This window comes from Anthonomus grandis, chromosome 3 (assembly GCF_022605725.1).
Source record: "Anthonomus grandis grandis chromosome 3, icAntGran1.3, whole genome shotgun sequence".
Taxonomy (NCBI): Eukaryota; Metazoa; Arthropoda; class Insecta; order Coleoptera; family Curculionidae; genus Anthonomus; species Anthonomus grandis.
In genome coordinates this window covers 446,873-471,528 of record NC_065548.1, presented here as the reverse complement: position 1 = coordinate 471,528, position 24,656 = coordinate 446,873, and the positions used below count along the sequence as shown (strand labels likewise).

Below are 24,656 nucleotides of genomic sequence, written 5' to 3'. Positions count from 1 at the left end.
ATTGTAAAGGTAAATATTGAACCTGATAGGCCGAATAACTTCTACTGTACCATAGGTAGTAACATAGCAAGTCAAATTCAGGGTTTTTCCAACTATGAACAGTTTTTTGAGTATAGGGCTGGACCAGATTCTTTCTTCTTTTTGCCAACTGATCTAGTTGAGCTTAAGTCTACTCTAAAGGAGATAAAGAAGAAAAATACGTCTGGCTATGATGAACTTAATTTTCAATTCACCTGATTCGGCACTGGAGGTACTTGTATCTGCAATTAATCATTCTTTCAATAATGGCAATTTCCCAATTGTCTTAAAGTAGCCAGATTCATGCCTTTGTTTAAGGGGGGAGCTTCAGAATCACCCTCTTCTTACAGACCAATAGCATTGATTTCCACCCTCTCAAAAATCATCGAGAAATTGGTTAAAAAGCGACTTATGTCATATTTAGCTGAAAAGCAAATTATAAGATCGGAGCAATTTGGGTTTCAAAGTGCCAAGGGAACATCAGATGCAATCTTTTTATTCTTTGAGTCTTTGTTTTTGAGCTTGAACGGTGGTGATATTGCTGCAGCAGTGTTTTGTGACTTGACCAAAGCATTTGACTGTGTTTGTCACGCAATACTGCTGTGGAAGCTTGAGCGGTATGGATTCAGAGGTCTGGCTCTTCAGTGGTTTGGGTCTTATTTGCATACTAGAATGCAGAGTGTTTCTGTGGATGGTGCCTTTTCAAGGGAGCAGCTTGTGACTCATGGTATTCTTCAGGGTTCAGTTCTTGGGCCACTTCTATTCCTCATTTATATTAATGACATGGCCAATCTTAGGATCTCAGGTAAATTCATTCAGTTTGCGGATGATTCAACAATTTTATGGCATGACACGAGTGTGATGAATCTAAATACCACAGTCAACAGAGATATTGTTGAAATCAAGAAATGGTGTGATTCCAACAAACTGTGTTTAAATATTTCAAAAACTAGTGTTATGAATTTTAAATGCAATTTAAATAATGTGTTTTTGGAGAATTACATTCTAAACAACTTAGACGAAAATAAATTTTTAGGTTTATTTACTGATAATAAACTAATATTTGAGAATGGTCTTTCTTGAGAACTCCAGATTTTTAATAAATGTACACACAAACCTTCAAAATAAGACGGTCCAGAACAGCGAATCATGACCATGTGACTGGGTAGCCACCTCCTCAAAGCCCTCGAATTACAATCGCAAATAATCGGGTTCGTTTCTAAGCCGAGAATCTTCAAATCGCCCCGTCTGTCCTCCAAAGTGGTCAAAAACTGCACTGACAAAGTGGTCAACTGGTTATCCGACAAGTCCAAGGTGGTCTTGGAGGATCTGGGCATCGGGAAAAAGAGCGCGGGCGGTAAGGAGGTGAGGGAGGTGTTCACAAACCTTATTAAGATCTCCGGAGCTAACAGAGAAATACTTTAGTAAAACAACGTAATTACATAATTATACCCAAAATACCTTTTAATCCCGATAAGGTTCCCGAAGAAATGCTCTTCAACCTCAGCCCTCTGACGGTGAGTTCCCGTAACCGCGGGTGTAACATGGAATGCAACTGGTCCTTGCCTATGGCGGCGTCTTTCGTTTCGATGTTCACCGTTTCCAGGAGCGGCACATTCTGAAGCACTCCGTCCAGATCCAGGTAGCCCACCTTGGGGTATCCGTAGGCTTCCAGGTGGGATAAATTCGGGACCGATTTGAAGGCGCTTTTCTCGATTTTGGTGCATTTATCCAGAGAGTGAATGCTGAGATACCTGAGGAAGATGGTGGAACTTAACGAATGAATGATCAAAAGCAATAATGACATTGTTCTTGCAAAAATAGTTAAAATTACTTGAGAAAGAAATACTTTTGAAGTTTGAAGCTAATTATACAAAGTCCAGTGTTTCCTGAAGCCAGACAGGAGAACCAATGGACTGAGAAAAACAGCATCATCTTAAGGTAAAGGCCTTACAAAAAGAGATATCTTAATATTAATGTTGTTAAATGGTTTTGTTCTTCATTTGATATTTTATAGAATTGCGTAATAATAGTATAATTCTGCTACAAGATTTAGTATATGAATTTCGAATTGAGACGAATATCAATTACAGTTTTCTTTGTTTTGCATATCATGCCTTGAACATCACCCTTAACCACCTCCAATTAAAAGTTGGACTTTTGTGAGAATGTTTAAAATTATTAATAATTGAATAAAACTCTCTCATCATAATAATAATTAGTCACTTAAATATTTTGTCTTTGATTAACATAATCGATACAGAAAGACAGTTCGGCTTTAATTGTCTTTCTGTATCGATTATGGTATTCCTGATGATAAAAAATAATGTATTGATTAGTAGTATCTTTGCACGATTTATTAGTCATGAAACGAAGGTTTTGACCAAAAATCAGAAATCCTAAGACCTTCCAAATATCATATATTATTGTCTGTAGAATATACGTATATCATATACTGTACTGTTTACAAATGGGAGAAAATTTCGGCATTTAAAAAAATTGACACGGAATTTACATATCTAGTTTTTAAATTCGATTACTAACCCTCAAATATTCGTCTAATATATAATAAAAATAATAAAATTCGTCTGAAAAATCACTGTTTTTCGTCAATAATATCCAATCCAATAGCACTGCTTTTGTATTAAATGTTTATTAATATACACATAATATAATTATATGAAATTTAAATAAACAAACTGTGTTATTAGATTGGATATTAACAATTAAACCAGCTGTTAGTTATTCATGGGTATTATTTTGGAGGACAATGATTTTTGAAAACAATATTAATAGTCTTGATGAATTTATCAATGATGATACCTTTTGACCTATGTACTAACATCATTTTCATATTTTGTAATACCTTTTTGTTTTATTCTTTTTGTTTAATTTACATCTTCTAACCTTTGTTTTTCGCAGCAGTTTTACTTACTTCTAAGCCTCTTTTGTTATTTTTTGTCTTACGTGATATAGCACATTTTCATTCTTTCTTTGCTTAAGAAAAATGTCTATTAGAGAAAAATGCTCCAACTAATCTACCCTAACTACAAAAATCCTTAACTCAAAATTTCGTTTTCCCTCTAAAAATCATCCACAGATATCCCTTATTTTAGAGTAAACAAATTATTAAAATTTCTTAAGTGGTTCCCAAATTACGACCAAAAAGATCAAGTAAAAAAAAAAAATCTTATTTTGAATTTTAAAAACTTCAAATTCGATTACTCTTGGACCCCAATGGATATAGCTGCCTCTAACTCAAAAACTTTTTAAGGCACAAAAATCGTTCTGATATGAAATTCTTAAGGAAAAAGCGCTCTTTTTTTCAGTAAAGCCCTTTTAAAAATATTTTAATTAGTTCATAAAATATTGAACAAGTATAATGATAACTTGCAAGGGAAATTAGCAAAAAAAAATGCCACAACCAAAACTGTCCTAAAAAACCAAATCCTTAATCTAAAATCACGTTTATACCCTCGCATTCATCCTCAGACGCCAACGCCTCTAACCTCTAACCTAACAACAACAGATCTACTTTTCTTACCTCAATTTACTCAATCCATAAAAATCGTCATGCTCAATAGCCTCAATGGGGTTCAAAGACAAGTTCAGCACTCGCAAATTCTTCAAATGTTGCCAAGGCATGTTCCCCCCAATGGAATTATTGGACAAATCCAGACTTTCCAGTAGAGTGGTGCGTTCGAACGCGTCCTCACTTATCCTCGAGATATTATTACTTGTCAAGTTCAGCCGTTTTAAAAAGGGGGTTTCCAGGCGAGGAAGAAAAGCGATCCCGGTTCCAGCCAAATTCAAGCTCCTTACAGTCTTTGGTTCGTTAAAAATGTTGGAAACGGCTTTGGGCGTTAAGGGATTATAAGACAGATCCAGCTGCTTAATGTTCACCATCATCTGATCCTCTTTTGGCACCTCTTCGATCCCGTTAAAAGACAGATCAAGGGTGTTTAGGAAGAAGTACTGCCTCTGTAAGGATTTCAAGGGGGGAATGGTGAATCTGTTCCTGGATAAGTTGATGTTTTCGAGCATTTGCAGGCGGATTCGTTCGAAAATGTTGTCCGGCAGATCAGCGAGGAGGTTTCCCTCCAAATTGAGCAGCTTTAGTCTTAGCAGGCTTTCGAAAGTGCGCTCACCAAGACGCTCCAACTTATTGTAACTGAGATCCAAAATCTGTGAAAGATTTATAGTTTATGAATGTTAATTTATCTTAAACCTCTCTAATCATAAAACAGAGACAAACAAACATCCAACTTCTTACCTGTAGTTGTGTGCTATTATGAAAAGCCATCTCGCTCACTCCTTCTAACTCATTGTGACTAAGCAATAAAGTGTGCAAACGTGGCAACCGTGCATAATCCAGCTCATCAACGTTCTTCAACTGATTGAAACTCAAATCGACCACCTCCAGAAACTGTAGATTGCTGATCAGCTCCGCAGGGAAGAAATTAAACTTGTTTCCTTTGGCGATGATTCGTTTTAGTCTCGGGTGGATTTTGAAGGATGAGGGAAACAGATAACTCAACTGGTTGTCGGATATGTCCAGGATTTCCAGGCTAGTGCCCGTGTTGAAATATTCGCCTTTAAAGGAGCTCAACTGGTTCCCTTTGAGGTTCAGTTGTTTAATGTTCATTATAAAGGCGAATGAGTGTGGTTTGATTGTCCCGATGTTGTTGTAGGATAAATCCAAGATGGTCAGGTTGGGCATGTTCACGAAGGTGTTTTCCAGGATTTCAGTCAGATTGTTGCTTCTGAGGTGGATCTGCTTGAGGGCTGTTGTGGTGAGAAAGAGATCAGGTGGTAAGGTACTGAGACCGCATCGGCTGAGATCCACGATTTCCAGTTTGGATGATTCCCTAAAAATCAATAAGAATTTGTAATTTTTTTTCTAACATTAATTAAATATTGTTGGGGATCTGCCTCTGGGATATTATGATGCGAAACAATGAACACATATCAAGCAGTATAAGAAAAACCCTTTTTTATACCTTTTCCACTAAATATACAAAAATTCGAAATTCACCTGAAACTTAGGCTGTGACTCCAAATTGACGAATATTAGCCTCAAAAACATTTTTTTTAATTAATTCTTTTGTTTTCGAATTGTCACAGTCAAAGAGCATAAGACTAAAAAAGAAATTTTTCAAAAGAAGCAACTTGAAATGCATGTTGCTTAGACTGTGACTAGAAAAATAAAAATCTTAATTGTGGAGTTAAAAATGGAATTTTTCCAAAAATTCTTTTACTTTTGAGTTGTCACTGTCCAAAGGCATAAAACTAAAAAAGAAAATTTTCAAAAGAAGCAACTTGAAATGCATGTTGCTTAGACTGTGACTTGAAAAATAAAAATCTTAATTGTGGAGTTAAAAATGGAATTTTTTCAAAAATTCTTTTAGTTTTGAGTTGTCACTGTCCAAGGGCATAAGACTAAAAAAGAAATTTTTCAAAAGAACCAACTTGAAATGCATGTTGTTTAGACTGTGACTTGAAAAATAAAACTTTTAATTGTGGAGTTAAAAATGGAATTTTTTCAAAAATTCTTTTACTTTTAAGTTGTCACTGTCCAAGGGCATAAGATTAAAAAAGAAATTTTTCAAAAGAACCAACATGAACTGCATGTTGCTTAGACTGTGACTTGAAAAATAAAACTCTTAATTGTGGAGCAAGAAATGGAATTTTTTCAAAAATTCTTTTACTTTTGAGTTGTCACTGTCCAAGGGCAAAAGATAAAGAAAGAAATTTTTCAAAAGAACCAACTTGAAATGCATGTTGCTTAGACTGTGACTTGAAAAATAAAACTCTTAATTGTGGAGCAAGAAATGGAATTTTTTCAAAAATTCTTTTACTTTTGAGTTGTCACTGTCCAAGGGCAAAAGATAAAGAAAGAAATTTTTCAAAAGAAGCAACTTGAAATGCATGTTGCTTAGACTGTAACTTGAAAAATAAAACTCTTAATTGTGGAGTTAAAAATGGAATTTTTTAAAAAATTCTTTTACTTTTGAGTTGTCACTGTCCAAGGGCATAAGACTAAAAAAGAAATTTTTCAAAAAAACCAAATTGAACTGCATGTTGTTTAGACTGTGACTTGAAAAATAAAACTCTTAATTGTGGAGCTAGAAATGGAATTTTTTCAAAAATTCTTTTACTTTTGAGTTGTCACTGTCCAAGGGCATAAGACTAAAAAAGAAATTTTTCAAAAGAACCAACTTGAACTGCATGTTGCTTAGACTGTGACTTGAAAAATAAAACTCTTAATTGTGGAATTAAAAATAGATTTTTTTCAAAATTTCTTTTACTTTTGAGTTGTCACTGTCCAAGGGCATAAGACTAAAAAAGAAATTTTTCAAAAGAAGCAACTTGAAATACATGTTGCTTAGACTGTGACTTGAAAAATAAAATTCTTGATTGTGGAGTTAAAAATGGAATTTTTCCAGAAATTCTTTTACTTTTGAGTTGTCACTGTCCAAAGGCATAAGACTAAAAAAGAAATTTTTCAAAAGAACCATCTTGAACTGCATGTTGTTTAGACTGTGACTTAAAAAATAAAACTCTTAATTTTGGAGCTAGAAATGGAATTTTTTTAAAAATTCTTTTACTTTCGAGTTGTCACAGTACAAGGGCATAAGACTAAAAAAGAAATTTTTCAAAAGAACCAACTTGAACTGCATGTTGCTTAGACTGTGACTTGAAAAATAAAATTCTTGATTGTGGAGTTAAAAATGGAATTTTTCCAGAAATTCTTTTACTTTTGAGTTGTCACTGTCCAAAGGCATAAGACTAAAAAAGAAATTTTTCAAAAGAAGCAACTTGAAATACATGTTGCTTAGACTGTGACTTGAAAAATAAAATTCTTGATTGTGGAGTTAAAAATGGAATTTTTCCAGAAATTCTTTTACTTTTGAGTTGTCACTGTCCAAAGGCATAAGACTAAAAAAGAAATTTTTCAAAAGGACCATCTTGAACTGCATGTTGTTTAGACTGTGACTTGAAAAATAAAACTCTTAATTGTGGTGCAAGAAATGGAATTTTTTCAAAAATTCTTTTACTTTTGAGTTGTCACTGTCCAAGGGCATAAGATTAAAAAAGACATTTTTCAAAAGAACCAACTTGAACGGCATGTTGCTTAGACTGTGACTTGAAAAATAAAACTCTTAATTTTGGAGCTAGAAATGGAATTTTTTTAAAAATTCTTTTACTTTTGAGTTGTCACTGTCCAAGGGCATAAGACTAAAAAAGAAATTTTTCAAAAGAAGCAACTTGAAATACATGTTGCTTAGACTGTGACTTGAAAAATAAAACTCTTGATTGTGGAGTTAAAAATGGAATTTTTCCAAAAATTCTTTTACTTTTGAGTTGTCACTGTCCAAGGGCATAAGACTAAAAAAGAAATTTTTCAAAAGAACCAACTTGAACTGCATGTTGTTTAGACTGTGACTTACTCTTAATTGTGGAGCAAGAAATGGAATTTTTTCAAAAATTCTTTTACTTTTGAGTTGTCACTGTCCAAGGGCAAAAGATAAAGAAAGAAATTTTTCAAAAGAACCAACTTGAACTCCATGTTGTTTAGACTGTGACTTGAAAAATAAAACTCTTAATTTTGGAGTTAAAAAGGAATTTTTTCAAAAATTCTTTTACTTTCGAGTTGTCACAGTCTAAACGCATAAGCGTGTAAAATGAATTTCTCAAAAGAATAAACTCGAGCGGCATGCTGTTTAGACTGTGACTTCAAATCAATATTTTCAGAGCTAAAAATTGGTATTTCTTTAGCTTCGATGTCGCAGTCCAAACGTTTGCGGTAAAATTATTTTTATTGGGAAAGGACATAGGAGTAGACTGTGACGTCAAATATTGTAGATGAATTTTTTTAATTAAAAACACATATAGCTCATAATATATAACAGAAATAAGAATAAAATGAGGAATTTATAAGTATTCTTCATTCTTTTTAGTAATATAAAGTCGCGTCATTGTTGAAGAATTTCTGAAACCTAACCTAACTTTTCTCACCGACAGAAATGAAGTGTAAATCCGGCCGGTAATGGCCATAATCCAAGAAATAAGGAACGAAATCCATGAATTCTCGTCGAAACTAGCACTAATTCGCACTTTACACAAACACATAATTGCCCTTTCATATTTTAAATCACTACATTACACTATAAGAAGACGAAATTCGCGCGTCACGTCAACTATACAAGCGTTCGATTATACCGATCCCGTAGCACTAACTTGTTCTGACTTGCAATTACATAAATTCCTAAATATTTGGCCCTTCATTTGTAACTCGTGAAATAATTATACGGCGTAAAATAGAGCGATGCAATGTTGCCAAAGCGCTCGGTTCGCTATCACTGACGTTATTTTATTTAATTATTTGTTTGTTATACCTTGTATATACAATGAAATTATGACGTCATATCGTTTATTTTTTTATATTGGGGCCATTGGTGGATGCTTTTAAAAATCTCTAAACAATTTTTTATTTTTCAAGGTCATTGTTGACGTCATCCCGGTTAACTAGAATAATAAGGAACCCTGATTGGTCAAATCTTTACAGTGGGTGGGAGGTCGATTCGCGCGTAATTTAAATTACTTATTAACATATATTGTCAAATTGAAGTTAAAAATGACAAAATAAGTGTTTGATTTTATACAGTGGTATAAAAAAAAAATTGTTGTTTACCTTAAAAGCTCTCCAGGAACTTTAGTCAGATGCACGTTATCGCTCAAGTTCAGACGTTTTAATGCTGGCAAAAACTGCATTGATCCCACCGGCAAATCCGTCAAATGGTTACTACTCAAATCCAGACTCTCCAGAACTTTCAAGCTAATAGGGGGCTGCGGCAACGTCATTATCCGATTCTCCCCCAAATCCAACTGTAACAAACTGTTTTCCAGCCCTAGAAAAGCGTCGCTACTCAAACTGGTGATCCAGTTCCTCCTCAAATCGACCCGATCCAGACGAGTGAAAAACTGGAAAGTTCCCCCTGGCAATTCGCGCACCACGTTCGTAGACAAAACGAATTTCTGCACTTTATCAGCGATCGAGTGTAAAATGTCGCTGGATAGCGCAGCGATGCGATTGTAATCCAGCTGCAACGAGGTGAGGCGAGGCAATCGTCCCAAAGCTGAAGCCGGAATTAGGAGGATGTTGTTGTCTTTTAGGTTGAGGTGTTCCAGGCTATCCAGACCCTCGAAGGCATCGTCCTCTACCTGGAATTAAGTTTGTACTAACGTGTTCTTGGGTTAGTTGTATGCCCGATTTTACAGGAAGTTTGATGGGTAACATGTTGTTTTTTGAGACGCTTTCAGTTCCAGGAACAATCTTGTATTTTTACTTTGATAAACAAATTTATAGTCTTATACCAGGAACTTGAATCACTTTTGAGTGTCTTACACCTCTTTCAAGAAATTGAAGTCATGAGTCTAGGAATCAAATTGTTTGCTTAATTTTTTGGTTCCGATAACCTTGATACCTAAATAATTTGAAAGTCTTAGTCCAGGAATCTGAGACACTTCAAGTACCTGGAATAATGTTTCAAATGCTTTTGCTCTTTAACCTTTACAAACAAGTTGATCCTGAATCTCTTTGGAGGTCCTGGAATAATTGTTTAATCAGTCTTAGACTTCTTCCAGGAAATTGAAGCTAAATTATGAGTCTTAGATTACCATTATTAGCTCTAGTATCGGTTTTTGGCTCTAATAACATTGATAAGTAATTTGAAAGTTTTGAGTTTTTGAGAAAATTTTTCTTTGGTCAGAGGTTTAACACTTTTATTTGGATTACTAGATTTTATTGGGCATAACTTAAGAACCACTGGAAATATTTTCATATTTTTTTTACATTCGTATTAAGGAATTTCTGAGTAAGGATTTGACGTAAAAGCGCAGTTCTAGGCAAAGATATATTAGGATGGTTAGGGCAAGTTTGCTTGGGGACATTATTTTAACTAGTTTTCTTAACAAAATTTTCAGAATAAATAATTGAAATAATCTTAAAAGTTATTTACTAGAAAGTAGAAAGAGCAAATCATTCTCAAGAATTTAATATATGAACATTTCTTGTACCTCAAAAACTTCTTGAGTTAAAAACAATTATGTCAACCAAGGTCCGAGAACCATCAAATTTGAGGTTATTTATACTCAAATTGCAATATCAATATTTTTGTTTATTACCAGACATATTTGGATATAACTTCGAAACTGCTTATGATATTCTCATAATTTGTTCACATTATTATATAGGAATTCCTGAGGAAGGATTTGAGGGTAAAAACATGGTTCAAGGCCAAGAAATTGGATAGTTAGAGCAAGTTTGCTTGGGGAATTTTTTTTAACTAGTTTTCTTTAAAAATTTCTCTTAGAAAATTTATTAAATATTTTCAAAAAACCTTACTCAAAAAAAGAGCATATCTTTCACAAGAATTTCATATACGAATGATTCTTGTATCTCAAAAACTTTTTGAGTTAGAGGCAATTTTGTCAACAAGGATCCGAGAACTAACAAATATGAAGTTTTTGACACATAAATTGCAACTTTCATATTTTTGTTTATTAGCAGACATTTTAGTGCATAATTTGGAAACCACTTATGATATGTTTGTAATTTTTTTACATTAGTATATAGAAGTTCCAGAGGACGGATATACCCTCATATCGTACCCTCATATACCCTATATAAAACATGGTTCTAGGCAAAGGAATTAAATTGTTAGAAAAATTTTGCTTCGGGTTTTTTTTTAACTAGTTTTCTTATCAAATTTGTTCCAGAATATTTTCAAAGAATTATTAATATATTTCTAAAAAGGTTTTACTCTATAAGAAAAGGCATTTATTTCCAAAGAATTTGATATATGAATCATTCTTTTACCTCCAGAACTTTTTGAGTTAAATAGAATTAAGTCAATCAAGGTCCGAGAATCATCAAATTTGAAATTTTTGAAACACAAATTGCCACTTTAATATGTTTATTTATTATTAAACATTTTTAGGCATAACTTCAAAACTACTTATATGATATTCTCATAATTTTTTCTGGTGGAAAAGGGTGGATTTAAAGATAAAAGCATGACCTCGAGTACAAAAAAAAAAGACTTTCAACTGTTTACAAGTCAAAAACCGTTTGATCAAAAACAATCCATTTGATCCATCAAATTTCTCAAATATTCACAAAGAACACACGGAAGTTACATTTAAAATTAGTTCAAATTCGATTACCAAAATCCTTCCCTACTTACCGTCCTCAAAGAATTTACACTGATGTCAAGTTTCTTCAGATTCCTCAAGCCCAAGAAAGTACCTGGCACAATATTAGTCAGGCTATTCCTACTCAAATCCAGCTCGTAAAGGGATGATAAAAAGGCCAGATTTTTATTATCCAGACCCTAAAAACGGCAATAAGTCACATTAATACACTCACACCTTCATTAATATACTTGCCCCGATCAAATTAGATGACAAATTCAAGTATCGTAGACCCTCGAAAACCTTAAGGGCAACCGAAGGGAATTCCGGCATAAAATTCTCCGACAAATCCAAATAAGTCAACGATTCCGCCCCAATAAAAACGTCACTGTTGAACTTTGAGAGTCGATTATGGGCCAACTTAATGGTTTTGATCCTTTTTAAATTGGAAAATGAACCGCTTTCTATAGTGGATATCAAATTGTTTGTTAAAATGAGGGTCTCTAGGTGGGGTTGCGAGTTAAAACATCCAGTTTTTAAACTCTCTAAAAGAAAATGTTACTATGTGTAATTTTGCACCTTGAAACATGCTAAACTTACCGATATTGTTGTTTTGAAGAGAGATTAACTTTAAGGAGCCTGGGCCGTTTAGGGACGAATTAGGAATAATCCCCAAATCGTTATTATCCAAATACAGTTCCTAAAATCCAAGTTTTGTCTAATGTTAAGAAGGAAGAAAGCATTATTGTTTCAACAAACAACATTTTAATAAACAAAGCACAAACTAGGTATAAACTAGCATAAATATAACAAAAGCATAAATTATTAAAAAAAAAATACAAGGTGTAATAAAATATAAAATATTATTAGTATTAGTACAGTGACTGAAAATATTTAGTCACTGTACAGGTTTGGATTTTTGATATGTTACTCTTCACACCTTGGACTAACTTTTTCTTTATTAGATAATTTTTATAAATGTACAGGGTGTCCCAGGAAATCGGGACAAAGTTACCACAAGAAAAAACATGATAACTCCCATAAAACCACTTTACAAAAATTAACAATAAAAATATTTAGAGCCACTGTACAGGGTTGGATTTTTGATATGTTACTCTTCACACCTTGGACTAACTTTTCCTTTATTACATAATTTTTCATAAATATACAGGGTGTCCCAGGAAATCCGGACAAAATTACTACAAGAAAAACATGAAAATTCCCATAAAACCATTTTACAAAAATTAAAAATTGAAATATTTATAGCCACTGTACAGGATTGGATTTTTGATATGTTACTCTTCACACCTTGGACTAACTTTTCCTTTATTACATAATTTTTCATAAATATACAGGGTGTCCCAGAAAATCCGGACAAAATTACTACAAGAAAAACATGAAAATTCTCATAAAACCATTTTACAAAAAATAAAAATTGAAATATTTAGAGCCACTGTACAGGGTTGGATTTTTGATATGTTACTCTTCACACCTTGGACTAACTTTTCCTTTATTACATAATTTTTCATAAATATACAGGGTGTCCCAGGAAATCCGGACAAAATTACTACAAGAAAAACATGAAAATTCCCATAAAACCATTTTACAAAAATTAAAAATTGAAATATTTATAGCCACTGTACAGGATTGGATTTTTGATATGTTACTCTTCACTCCTTGGACTAACTTTTTCTTTATTACATAATTTTTCATAAATATACAGGGTGTCCCAGGAAATCCGGACAAAATTACTACAAGAAAAACATGAAAATTCCCATAAAACCATTTTACAAAAATTAAAAATTGAAATATTTATAGCCACTGTACAGGATTGGATTTTTGATATGTTACTCTTCACTCCTTGGACTAACTTTTTCTTTATTACATAATTTTTCATAAATATACAGGGTGTCCCAGGAAATCCGGACAAAATTACTACAAGAAAAACATGAAAATTCCCATAAAACCATTTTACAAAAATTAAAAATTGAAATATTTATAGCCACTGTACAGGATTGGATTTTTGATATGTTACTCTTCACTCCTTGGACTAACTTTTTCTTTATTACATAATTTTTCATAAATATACAGGATGTCCCAGGAAATCCGGACAAAATTACTACAAGAAAAACATGAAAATTCCCATAAAACCATTTTACAAAAATTAAAAATTGAAATAGTTAGAGCCACTGTACAGGGTTGGACTTTTGATATGTTACTCTTCACACCTTGGACTAACTTTTTCTTTATTACATAATTTTTTATAAATGTACAGAATGTCCCTGGAAGAAGGTATAAAGTTACCACAAGAAAAAACATGAAAATTCCCATAAAACCATTTTACAAAAATTAAAAATTGAAATATTTAGAGCCACTGTACAGGGTTGGACTTTTGATATGTTACTCTTCACACCTTGGACTAACTTTTTCTTTATTACATAATTTTCTATAAATGACAAAATTGTTCACTTTTCTTAAAACACTAAACCTTGGCCAATTTAAGACTACTAGGAAACACACCCAGATTAAAACTTTGATTTATGGTTTCTGTCGCAGCAGTATTAAGAAGTGCTTGCAGAATTTTAATGGAAATACCATCCTATCCGGAAGAACTTTTATTTTGAATCCTTTACATTACACTTTCCGTTGTATCAGTGGGAAAGAGAAAAAAAAGATTGCGAGTTAAGGTTATCCATAAAATTTAACGGGTCAACAGTGCCTGAAGATTATAACATAGAGTTTCTCACATAAGCAGCAATGGAGATGTAAAAATCATTAAATGAGCCTTTAAATTTGTATATGGACAATATCCATTGTCACCCGTTAAATTTCCTACAATACACCAGCTTTCATGCTGTTTAATTTTAGCCCCACTCAAAGGGTCATTAAAATATCTTGGCAAACTTAATGGTTCGTCTTCATCTATAATATAATTTTTATAATATGCCATAAAAGTCAAGGAGGAAATACATAAAGTACTTTCTAAATGTGTGCAAACATCTCTTATTAGGAGAAGATGCTTTTAAACCTCAAGTTAACCATTCTTTACCTACAATGCTCTTGTAAGATCTGTGTGGAAATGCTTCCTCGAAAGCGTGAGTCAGCATTTGATGAAAATGACCTAAAGAAGAATAGAAGGGCAGAATTCCATGTAGTAACATTGCAAATGCTGGCAAACGTTTGAAAATTAGCCTTTGTAAACATTCTTTGTTTAATCCTTCTGATGATGTTTTGAGGCAATATTAATATTTGCAATAAGAGTCTCATGAGCCGGGAGACCTGAATTTGCAATGTTGGTGTCCCTAAATGACGTTATTTTTTTTTACCTTAAGGTTATCGCATCCCTCAAAAATGCCCTCCTCAATGGCCCTTATCCCGTTCCCGCTCAAATCGAGCAAACTCAAATTTTTCAACCCTCTAAACTCGCTCGTGGAAAATATCGGGTTCAAGGTGTCCCCCAATAAATTATTTGCCAGCAGCAGTTCCGTTAACGTTCCCTGGATATTTTGCAAAATCCTCTCGTTCAATTTATGCAACGAGTTATAAGAAAAGTCGACTTTTCTCAAGGGTAGACTGGAAGTGAAAATCTACACGAAAAAATATTTCTTATATTATTAGATTATTTTCTTTTTGTAGTAAACTTACGTGGCTAGGAAGCGATTGATGTCCAACATGTCTTTGTACGAAAGACACCACTGGGGCCCCATAAGGTATCACGGGGGTCTCCAATGGTAACACTATGCCGTCACAATCGACGGACAAAGCGGGATTTCCATCTAGGGCTTCTTCTACTGGCCCCAGGGTGCACGCACACGGAAATTGTAGCTCTGAGGAGATTTCTTGGCATGGCACATAGTTTGATCTTGCGTATGTGATGAGCGTGATCAATAAATATAACTATAAATAAGAAATAAAAAATTCTTATAAAGGGACATTTATTTATATAGAAGTTTATCTAGGTATAATAATAATAATAATAATAATAATAAGAGTCAACCCAAGAGTCAATCATTTGCCCTATATGGACGATCTAAAGCTAATGGGTGCCACTAGTAATCAACTGGATCAGATGCTGAACATCGTGGAGGAATTCTCTGCTGATATCGGAATGAGGTTTGGGCTGGATAAGTGTCGTATTAACAACATTGTACGAGGTAAGATGCAGCCGGGATCCTTCGAGATGCAGGATGGCCAAACTATAGATGCCATGGAAGAGGGTGATAAATACTAAATACCTGGGAATGATGCAGGCAGCGCGAATAGACCACCGAACAATGAAAGATAAACTCACTGCTGAGTTTACAACAAGAGTAAAGCACATAGTGAAAACGAGCCTCAACAGTAAGAATCTGTATCTGCCTGTACAGCACTAACATATTCCTTTGGAATTGTGGGATGGAGCAAGACGGACATCCAGAACTTGCAACGGAAGGCACGAACATTATTGACTAAGGCTCGAAGTGCCACAGAAAGAACTACGCTACCAAGACATCAGAGAGGTCTGAGAGGATTGGCAGACATTGGCAAACAGTTAGACCGACAAATTTCAGTTCTGAGAAATTTCTTTCATGAAAAGGCTAGATCGTCCGCTCTGCACCGTGCTATATGCGAGGTCGATGACTCTACACCTCTGAAACTGAAGAATCGCGAAATCGAAAGTCACCACGTCACTGATGAAGAAAAACATCGATCATGGGCACAAAAACCACTGCACGGGAGACACGTCAACGAGGTTGGCCACTGGTTAACTTCGGGATAACTGTTTCCCGAAACGGAAGGTTTCCTCTTGGCCATACAAGACCAAGTTATTCCAACTAGAAACTACTTGAAGTGCATTATCTCGGATCCTTCAGTACAGAGTGACAAATGTCGATATGGATGCCAAGTGACAGAATCCATCCAACACATAACGGGAGGATGTCAAACGTTTGCCCAAACTGAGTATAAGGCACGTCATGACGGCGTGGGAAAAATACTGCACCAAGAACTTGCAGTTAAACTGAACCTCTTGAGGACGGACAAAGTTCCATATTACAATTATACTCCAGAGCCAGTTCTTGAAAATGGCGAGTATAAATTCTACTGGGACCGAACTGTTCTCACCGACCAAAGAACTGTCAACAATAGACCAGATCTTATCCTGGTGGATGAGCGACTAAGGAGAACCACGCTGATTGACGTTGCTATACCTAATAACAATAACCTCCAAGGAAAATACAACGAAAAGATCATCAAATATCGAGATCTTGAAGGGCAAATCAGACGGCAATGGGAGATGGAGCATGTTCAAACAATTCCGATAATAATCTCGTCAACTCGACTTATATATACCAAAAACCCTTGTAGAGAACCTCAAACAACTGGGACTAAGTGAGCACCTCTACAAAAACATGCAAAAAGCGGTGCTACTGGGGACAGCACGGGTCGCCAGAAAGTTTATAGGTACAGAAGACCGAACACCATCCAGGGCCCGACAACCTGGAAAGGGTCCCCTCAAAGCTTAATCCTTTTGATATCTTAGATATCTGGGATAAGTGAATGTTCCCCGTAAGACGGGAGTGTGATTGCCGCAAGGCAAAAATCATAATAATAATAATAATAAAATGTCTTTACTCAGCAAATGTTACAATAATGCATATTTGCTTACAAAGACGAAGATTAGCTGGAAGCTATTCTTAAACTTTTAACCTTTATTAAATTAACTAAAAATTAATTAATTAATTCAATAAATAAATAGTAACTGCAACTGTACTTATACATTATAGTTCACTACAAGTACAACAACCAATTTCCATACTGGCAGTCTTCCAATAAACAATAATTGATTCTTCCAAAAATAAATGTATACAAACTGTCATTAAACATAGGTTTTTGACCATTATAAAAAAGAACAATATTATACGTAAAAGAACGGGTAAACAGAGCAGTTGAATGGTGTGGCATAGTAAAGGTATTATGTCTAATATTTCGACCATGTACTCGATTTCTAGGTAAAAGTTTTTCATACAGATATTGGAGGCTTCGGGTATTATACAGGGTGATTCATTAAAAATGGGCAATTTCTAAACTGGAGATACTACACACCAAAATATGGCGATTGAGCTTAAAATGTTTTATACAAATGTTGCAGGTTACCGAGATACAGGGTATTTAAAGTTGGAATTTTAATTTGAAATTTCTTAATAATTTTGTGATTTTAAGCAGTATCGTCTTGAAAATTGCTGACTTTATATGTGTTTTGACATCAAAAATTACGATTTTTGTGGTGAATTTAGCATTATTTATACAGGGCGTTAGTAACACCCTGTTACTTACGTAAATTACGACATAACTTTTTTACCTAATCAGTTATGGCTAAAACGACTAGAAAATCTAAAAGGCAGTTCAATTTTAAATAAAAAACGTACTCTTGTTTGTAACTCTATCAGTTTTTAAGTTATTTGCATTTTAAACATTCAGTGTAAAAAATCCTAAGCCACCGTTATTACATTGGCTTAATAGGAATTTATTCTTTATTATGTAAACGCTCAAAATGCCCGCTTTCCACTTCAATACACTTTGTAAGTCGTCTCCTTAAAGATCTTTAAATATTAAATATCATTTGTCGATTATTTTTGATAATATTAGCAACTTCTTGAATTTTCTGTCGTAATTCTTCGATGTAATTAATTGTATCTTTGTAAACTATGTCCTTCATGTGTGAGAAGTCTAGAGGGTTTAGGTCTGAACTTCTAGCTGGCCAAACAAATTTACTGCCACGCCCAATCCACCGGTGAGGAAAATGTTCATTCAGGTATCGTCGTACTGGCAGAGAAAAATGTGGCCGGTCCCCGTCTTGCATAAACCACATGTTCCGCCTTATTGTTATAATAATAAAATAATTATTATATTATATAATATTAATAATATAATTATAGTGGTACAACTTCTAGTAGTGGATTTAACTGTTGTTCAAGGAAGTTTAAATAGAGGGGCCCGTTCAGATTAGGAGGAAGTTCAAAAGGACCAATAAAAAAATCAGATATCACACCAAATATTTACCTTGAATTTATGCTGAAAATGTCGTTCCTTTAGAGCATGTGGATTTTCGGAGTCCCACAAATGATTGTTTTTTCCAATTAAAAACTTCTCGTCTAGGCAACGTCGCCTTATCGGTGAAAAGAAGGTCATTAAGAAATTCCTAGTTTTCAGATTGTTTATCTAGCATAAATTGAGCAAACTGTAGACGAACTGGTAAATCTTGAGGTAGCAAATTTTGGACAGGAGTATAGTGATATGGACGGAGATTCTCCTTCTTTAAAATTTTCAAGATAGACGATTGGCTTATTCCTGTTGCCGTACTTAGCCGACGAGTACTGAGATCTGGATTTTCCGAAATACGAGCTAAAACCTCTTCTTCATCATCGATGTTGATATTTTTTGGAGCACCATTTAAGATTTTTCGACCAAAACAGCCTGTTTCGCCTAGGCGGGTATAAATACGTCTGAACAGTTTATGATTGGGTTGTCTTCGATTTGGATATAATTCTAAGAACCTTCTGGCTGCACCAAGTCCACTATAATTTGACTGAGCAAAAACGCACTGTTGGAATATTCATTATGCGTGGCATTTTAGAATTTGTACTAAAAATAATACACTCTTACTAATTAGTGACAGTAAAATTGTCATATAATTTCTGTACACAAAAAACTGGTAAGTGCTGGCACAAGTCTACTTGAAAAAGTCAATGTAATAACGGTGGTTTAGGATTCTTTACGCTGAATGTTTAAAATGCAAATAACTTAAAAACTAATGGAGTTACATGAAATAAACAAGAGTACCTCTTTTATTTAAAATTGAACCGCCTTTTAGATTTTCTAGTCGTTTTAGCCATAACTGATTAGGCAAAAAAGATATGTCGTAATTTACCTAAATAACAGGGTGTAACTAACGCCCTGTATAAGTAATGCTAAATTCACCACAAAATTCGTAATTTTCATATCAAAACACATAGAGTCGCCAATTTTCAAGCCGATACTGCTTAAAATCACAAAATTATTAAGAAATTTCAAATTAGAATTCCAACTTTAAATACCCTGTATCTCGTTAACCTGCAACATTTGTATAAAACATTTTAAGCTCAATCGCCATATTTTGGTGTGTAGTATCTCCAGTTTAGAGATTGCCCATTCTTAATGAATCACCCTGTATAAACGGTATACAATTGTAGACAATAAAAACTTAAATAAATTCAATATTTTATGCGATTTTAAATGCCTTGACACGATCAAACCTTAAATTAAAAATAAATCGGCAACTGGTGTTTTGAACACGTTGTAAACGGTACTGTGCATCAGTATCAAACAATACTGGATAATGGATAAAACAAAAGCTTCAGTAAGTTTTTTCCTAGTCTTATAACTTAAAATTAATTCGTTAGCATGAAACATACGCATTTTCAAATAACACCTTTTTAGCAGAATACTGATATGTTCTCTGAGCCGCAAAGAGCTATCTAAAGTCAATCCAAGAACCTTCATATTATCAGAAAAAGGAATTGATGTGTTATTCAGTTGAACTTTAACGGATGAAACAATATTTTTATGAGCAATTTTATTTGAAAATAGTAGATATCATTTTAGTTCTGGTTGGATTAATAACTAAGTTATGCTCCTTTGAGTAGATTGAAATTGAATTAAGTTCATTTTCATTTAAATTATATTCAACTACATTATCATTGGGATCGAAGTAGTGGAGAACGTGCGTATCGTCGGCATACTGGTAAATTTCTGATAAATTTAAAACCTCCGGATGTATGCGTACTTTTTGTGTACGATTCCACAGAATGTTTTAAAAAAAGATAAAACTATATCGTTGCACCCATAATACTTTTGGCAATAAGTAAGTCATGGTATATTACGTTAAAAGCCTTTGAGTAATCAAGAGACACCCTAATAACAGAAAGTTTCTTGAAAAAGTTTACTCAGTTTACACTTGATAACGGTTGGAGATACTTACCAACCGAAACGTCGTGTTACATTAAATAAATAAGACAATGCAAGTTCGACAAGATGTTTTCACTGTACCATTGTCTACCACCTTCAAAAAACAGAAAGTTTCTTGTCAAGCTCTTGAATTATATTATCAGTAACATTTAAGAGTGCACTAGGAGGAAGTATATTATTGGCTGTCAGGTAAGTAGCAAACTGTATATAGACCACTCTTTTCAGGACTTTAGAAACTACACTCAATAAACTGACTGGATATAAATCTTGTAGACTTTTAGGATTGGAACTTTAGTAATAGGAATGATAGTCGACTCCCTCCATGTTTTAGGGAAATAACCCGTTAACCATTGAAAGAGTAATATTGTCCGGTCCAACAGCATTAGATTTAATGGTGTTAATTATCTTTTTCACTGAATATTGATCAACAAGAAAAAGGTCAAAACTAATATTACTAAAAGCTTGTTATGCTAAACTTGTAAAGCACTTATTTGACTTATTAAATACACTAACGAAGAATTCATTAATTACATTTGGGTCAATTAAATTCGATGGAAGTTCAGAATCATTTCCAGAGAATCTAATATTAAGGTGTCTTAAACAACGCTAAAGCAATTTACCAGACCACTTTCAGCATCTTCTAGATAAGTAGCTTTTTCTCTTCTAAACGAGGCAAGTGCAAAATTTCGGCACTCCTTATAATAAGCTCGATAAATGTCTGGTGGATACTTACAAACAATTAGCAAAAATGCAAATACGTATTAATACTAGTACTATAAACAGAAAGAATAGCGGATTTACTATTTAGCACAAAACAAGTATAGTAGTATAACTATTATCACAAATTAAAAACCAAACACTTCCATTATATTGGTTTATTTTCTCAGGACCTTAGACCTCAGGATATTCATAACCCTAATCTATCTTTTTTTTCTTAAGAATTAAGATTATTGTACGGGCCACAACAATTACGTTGTTGTCAAACTGTAAACCTTCTGTTACTTAACAACAGGTTAAAATTTGGTTCATAATCCCTCCTACAACTACCGGTAAGTTTATCGAGAGGATAAAATTTATCTGCCTGATAACACACGGGAACTTTACCAACAGATCCGTAATTTGGCCCTTAGTGACAAAACAACTGCATCCATAATTTAATTTGGGAGAGGTAAAATAACCATAAAAACAAGCTGCTTGTCATGTTTGGTCTGTCTATCATGAACATGAAGTCCAATTTTATGTGGAATAGATCCAGAGATGAATTATTGGAATGGAGAACGTCATAGACGACGGTAAAATCATGATGTTTTTGACGAGTTACTGTTGAAATATTGTTCACTTTGAATAAATTAAACTTGTGCTGGACTTGGTCAATTATTTGTGTGAGGTTGTTATAATGTGATGACCATCCTCATCAGGATCCATATTCAAGGTGAAGACAAACCAAAGTATAGTAAAGGAGTTTTATGGAATTTAAATCTTGAAAGCACTCTGGTGCTTCTCTTGATGAATCCGAACATTTGTAGATCCTTGGACACTCCTGACCTATATAACATGGGAGGAAAAATTGATCTGGGAGTCTAATATAATACCCAGATCCTTCACACTAGTGACTATAAATAATAGATTGACATTTCTTAATATTTAGGTCCATACAGATAATTTTATACCATGCAACTTCAACTTGAGATCGTCAGCAAACAATAGAAACATACAGTATTTAAAGCTATAGCAATGTCATTTATAATGAATAATAATAATTGAGCAAATAACTACAATATGACATTTATTAATAAAATATTTGCTCTTCGACAATAGTTCGTAACCGTTGAAAGTCTTTCTTTCTGCAGGTTCTTATTTCGTAGAACAAGTTACGGTCACTTACATAACAGAAGCAAATAATATACACCGTATGATGCGTACATGTGCAAGTTTTTCTTAAATATTGCAAGACCGAAGGCGCAAATCGTTTACAAAAAGAAAGATTTTTTTAACCTAATTTTAAATGCGACGTTTTCAATATAGTACATATAACAACGCGTTAATTGGCTGGTTATTGGTCAAAAAAATTAATTTGCATATATGTCCATCTCGTACGTCGGCACTGCCCAAACCACATTCTTTCCTATGGTATCATATATAATGGTTCTTTTTACCTTTGACATTTTTTTCTTGCCAATGAATGATTCAATTATAACCTTCAGTTTTTCTGAATCCTTAAGATTTAGTTACTAAATATAAATATGACGAATTATCAGCATTATGCCGGGTCCACACCAAACCAACAAAACAAAAACGCCAACAAATCAGCAACAAAACAAAATTGCAAGTTTTCGAAAATAGGAACAAACTGGCAACTGCCGTCCACATAGGAAAACGTTAACTTGTCAATTTGTGATCTCCGACAGAAAATGTGGCGTGCTCGAAATTTTGAATTACAAAGGAACAATGACTTATTTACTATGGCATGTGGTTTTCTATTCCTAAACCGAAAAAAGAAAAAACGTTTTCGGGTTAAGCCGAGCTTAAAGAACCGACAAAAAAAATACGTTGAGGAATTATTGGAAGATTTACGAAAAGATGATATAGGTATTACTGGAGAAATGCGATCTAGCTTTAAAAATTTTTTAAGAATGACTAGTACTGATCTTGAAAATCTAATACAAATCATTGGACCTACGATACAGAAGAAAAATACAAATTTTCGAAATGCTATTAGTGTATCAGAACGTTTAGTGATTATTTTAAGATTTTTGGCAACTGGGGAGTATTATCAGAGTCTGATGTATCTTTTCAAAGTATCCAAACAGGCAATATCATTAATAATTCCAGAAACCTGCGATGCTCTCACAAGTGCACTAAATACATATGTCAAGGTAAAATGTTTGTTTTTTTTTTATAATCTTTATTTTGAATGTGTATGAAAACTACATGAATGACTGAGCCGATGCATTTGTTGTAATCTGCGAAGCTGACCAGGACTCATTAATCTGGGTGGTGTGTGGATTCGATGAGCAGGACGGACTAGTGAGAATCTCGTACGTTGGAGCACTAGGTGGATTTGAGTAAGGCAGAACGCTGGGTGGGTTTGAGTAAGTTTCAACGCTAGAGGGATTTGAGTAAGTTTCAATGCGAGGGGCACCTGTGGAGGACCGAATGCTATGTGGACTCATATAACTGTGGTTGTTTGTATCCATAGAACTATTGTGAACTGAATTTGCAGATCGAAAATGAAGGAACGGAGTCAGTTGCTCTTGAGCTTCTATGTTTTTTGGTTTGTCATACTCTCCAATTTCTGCTTTGTAGAGAAGATCATTGATTAAATGCTGCACAGTAGCTTGTGCATACGGAGTGGGAATATATATATCCAGGCTTAAAACGACTATTAAGAACTGAGATGAGGATGTATAAATGAGAATCCGACTTTTCCACCAATTTTCTATATCATGGTTTCATTTCAATAATAGTGTTTGGATCGTCTGGAATTAGTGTTTTTCTGACGTATTTTAATTAATTACACCAGAAAAATATCATTTTGTTCCTATACTCTTCTATTTCTCAAACTAACGTAATTTCCTATTTTTTTTTTTTTTTAGATTTCTTTGTGTATGATATTCCATTATACTTATACTATAAACTATGCCTTGTCAGTTATTTTAAATTCTGAAATTTTCTACTTTGTGTAAATAGAATCGTATCTGATATACGTATATTATATAGTTTCATAAATATAACTTGACCATATACGGTTGATAAATATACCAGTAGTTTTAATTTAAAAACTGTATTTTTGAACCTAGATAATGTGAAGTTGTCTCAAAACCGTTTTTCATTAACCCTAATGTCGTGTCAATTTTTTTTTAATGTCGAAATTTTCTGCTTTTTGTAAACAGAATAGTATATGATATACGTAGGTATATTCTCTAATTTATTAAACATACTTAACGATCATAATATATGTTGTTAATTGCTTGAAATGTTATAACCCTTGCAAGGGTGATAACCACAACAATAAAAGTTGTTTTCTTCGGCAGACTTTCCCATTGAAGATTTACGGCGAGCGAAAGCGTAAATACACCACGACATTAAAAATAGACAATTCATGCATTTAACACCGCACCATAAAAGAATTACTTCTCTCGTTATTTACTTACTTTCTTAATACCATAATTCATTTTCTCGAGGTCCGTTATGATTAAGGTGCGCCCCGCTAAAACACATACATATACACAGGAAAAAACCCCACTTTAGAATAAATTTAAATTCTTAATCGTACTGGCGCGTTATATTTTAAAATCTAAACGAAAAATTATATGCGGAAGGTCACGCGAAAAGAATCGAGGGACGTTTGAGCGGTCGCGTTCTCAATTCGATACTGACATTATTATTCCGCGGATTCTGGGTAAAAGAAGAGATAGATCTCAATTTTGGTCAAAGACATACGTACGGGACGTAGC

The 24,656-nt window shown here is 33.8% G+C and overlaps 1 protein-coding gene across 1 annotated transcript in view; it reads right to left on the bottom strand.

The window, feature by feature from the left end:
- Positions 1-24,656, bottom strand: part of LOC126733745 (protein artichoke) — a 28,417-nt gene extending 3,761 nt beyond the window's left edge. Inside the window, exons 1-11 of the mRNA XM_050437135.1 lie at positions 24,354-24,656; positions 14,860-15,111; positions 14,541-14,801; positions 11,815-11,914; positions 11,470-11,759; positions 11,268-11,414; positions 8,714-9,243; positions 4,292-4,886; positions 3,563-4,203; positions 1,480-1,772; positions 1,136-1,423 (exon numbers count right to left, since the gene is read on the bottom strand). Coding sequence (XP_050293092.1) covers positions 1,136-1,423; positions 1,480-1,772; positions 3,563-4,203; positions 4,292-4,886; positions 8,714-9,243; positions 11,268-11,414; positions 11,470-11,759; positions 11,815-11,914; positions 14,541-14,801; positions 14,860-15,111; positions 24,354-24,374 — 3,418 coding nt within the window. The 5' untranslated portion in view covers positions 24,375-24,656. The remainder of the gene's footprint in view (positions 1-1,135; positions 1,424-1,479; positions 1,773-3,562; positions 4,204-4,291; positions 4,887-8,713; positions 9,244-11,267; positions 11,415-11,469; positions 11,760-11,814; positions 11,915-14,540; positions 14,802-14,859; positions 15,112-24,353) is intronic.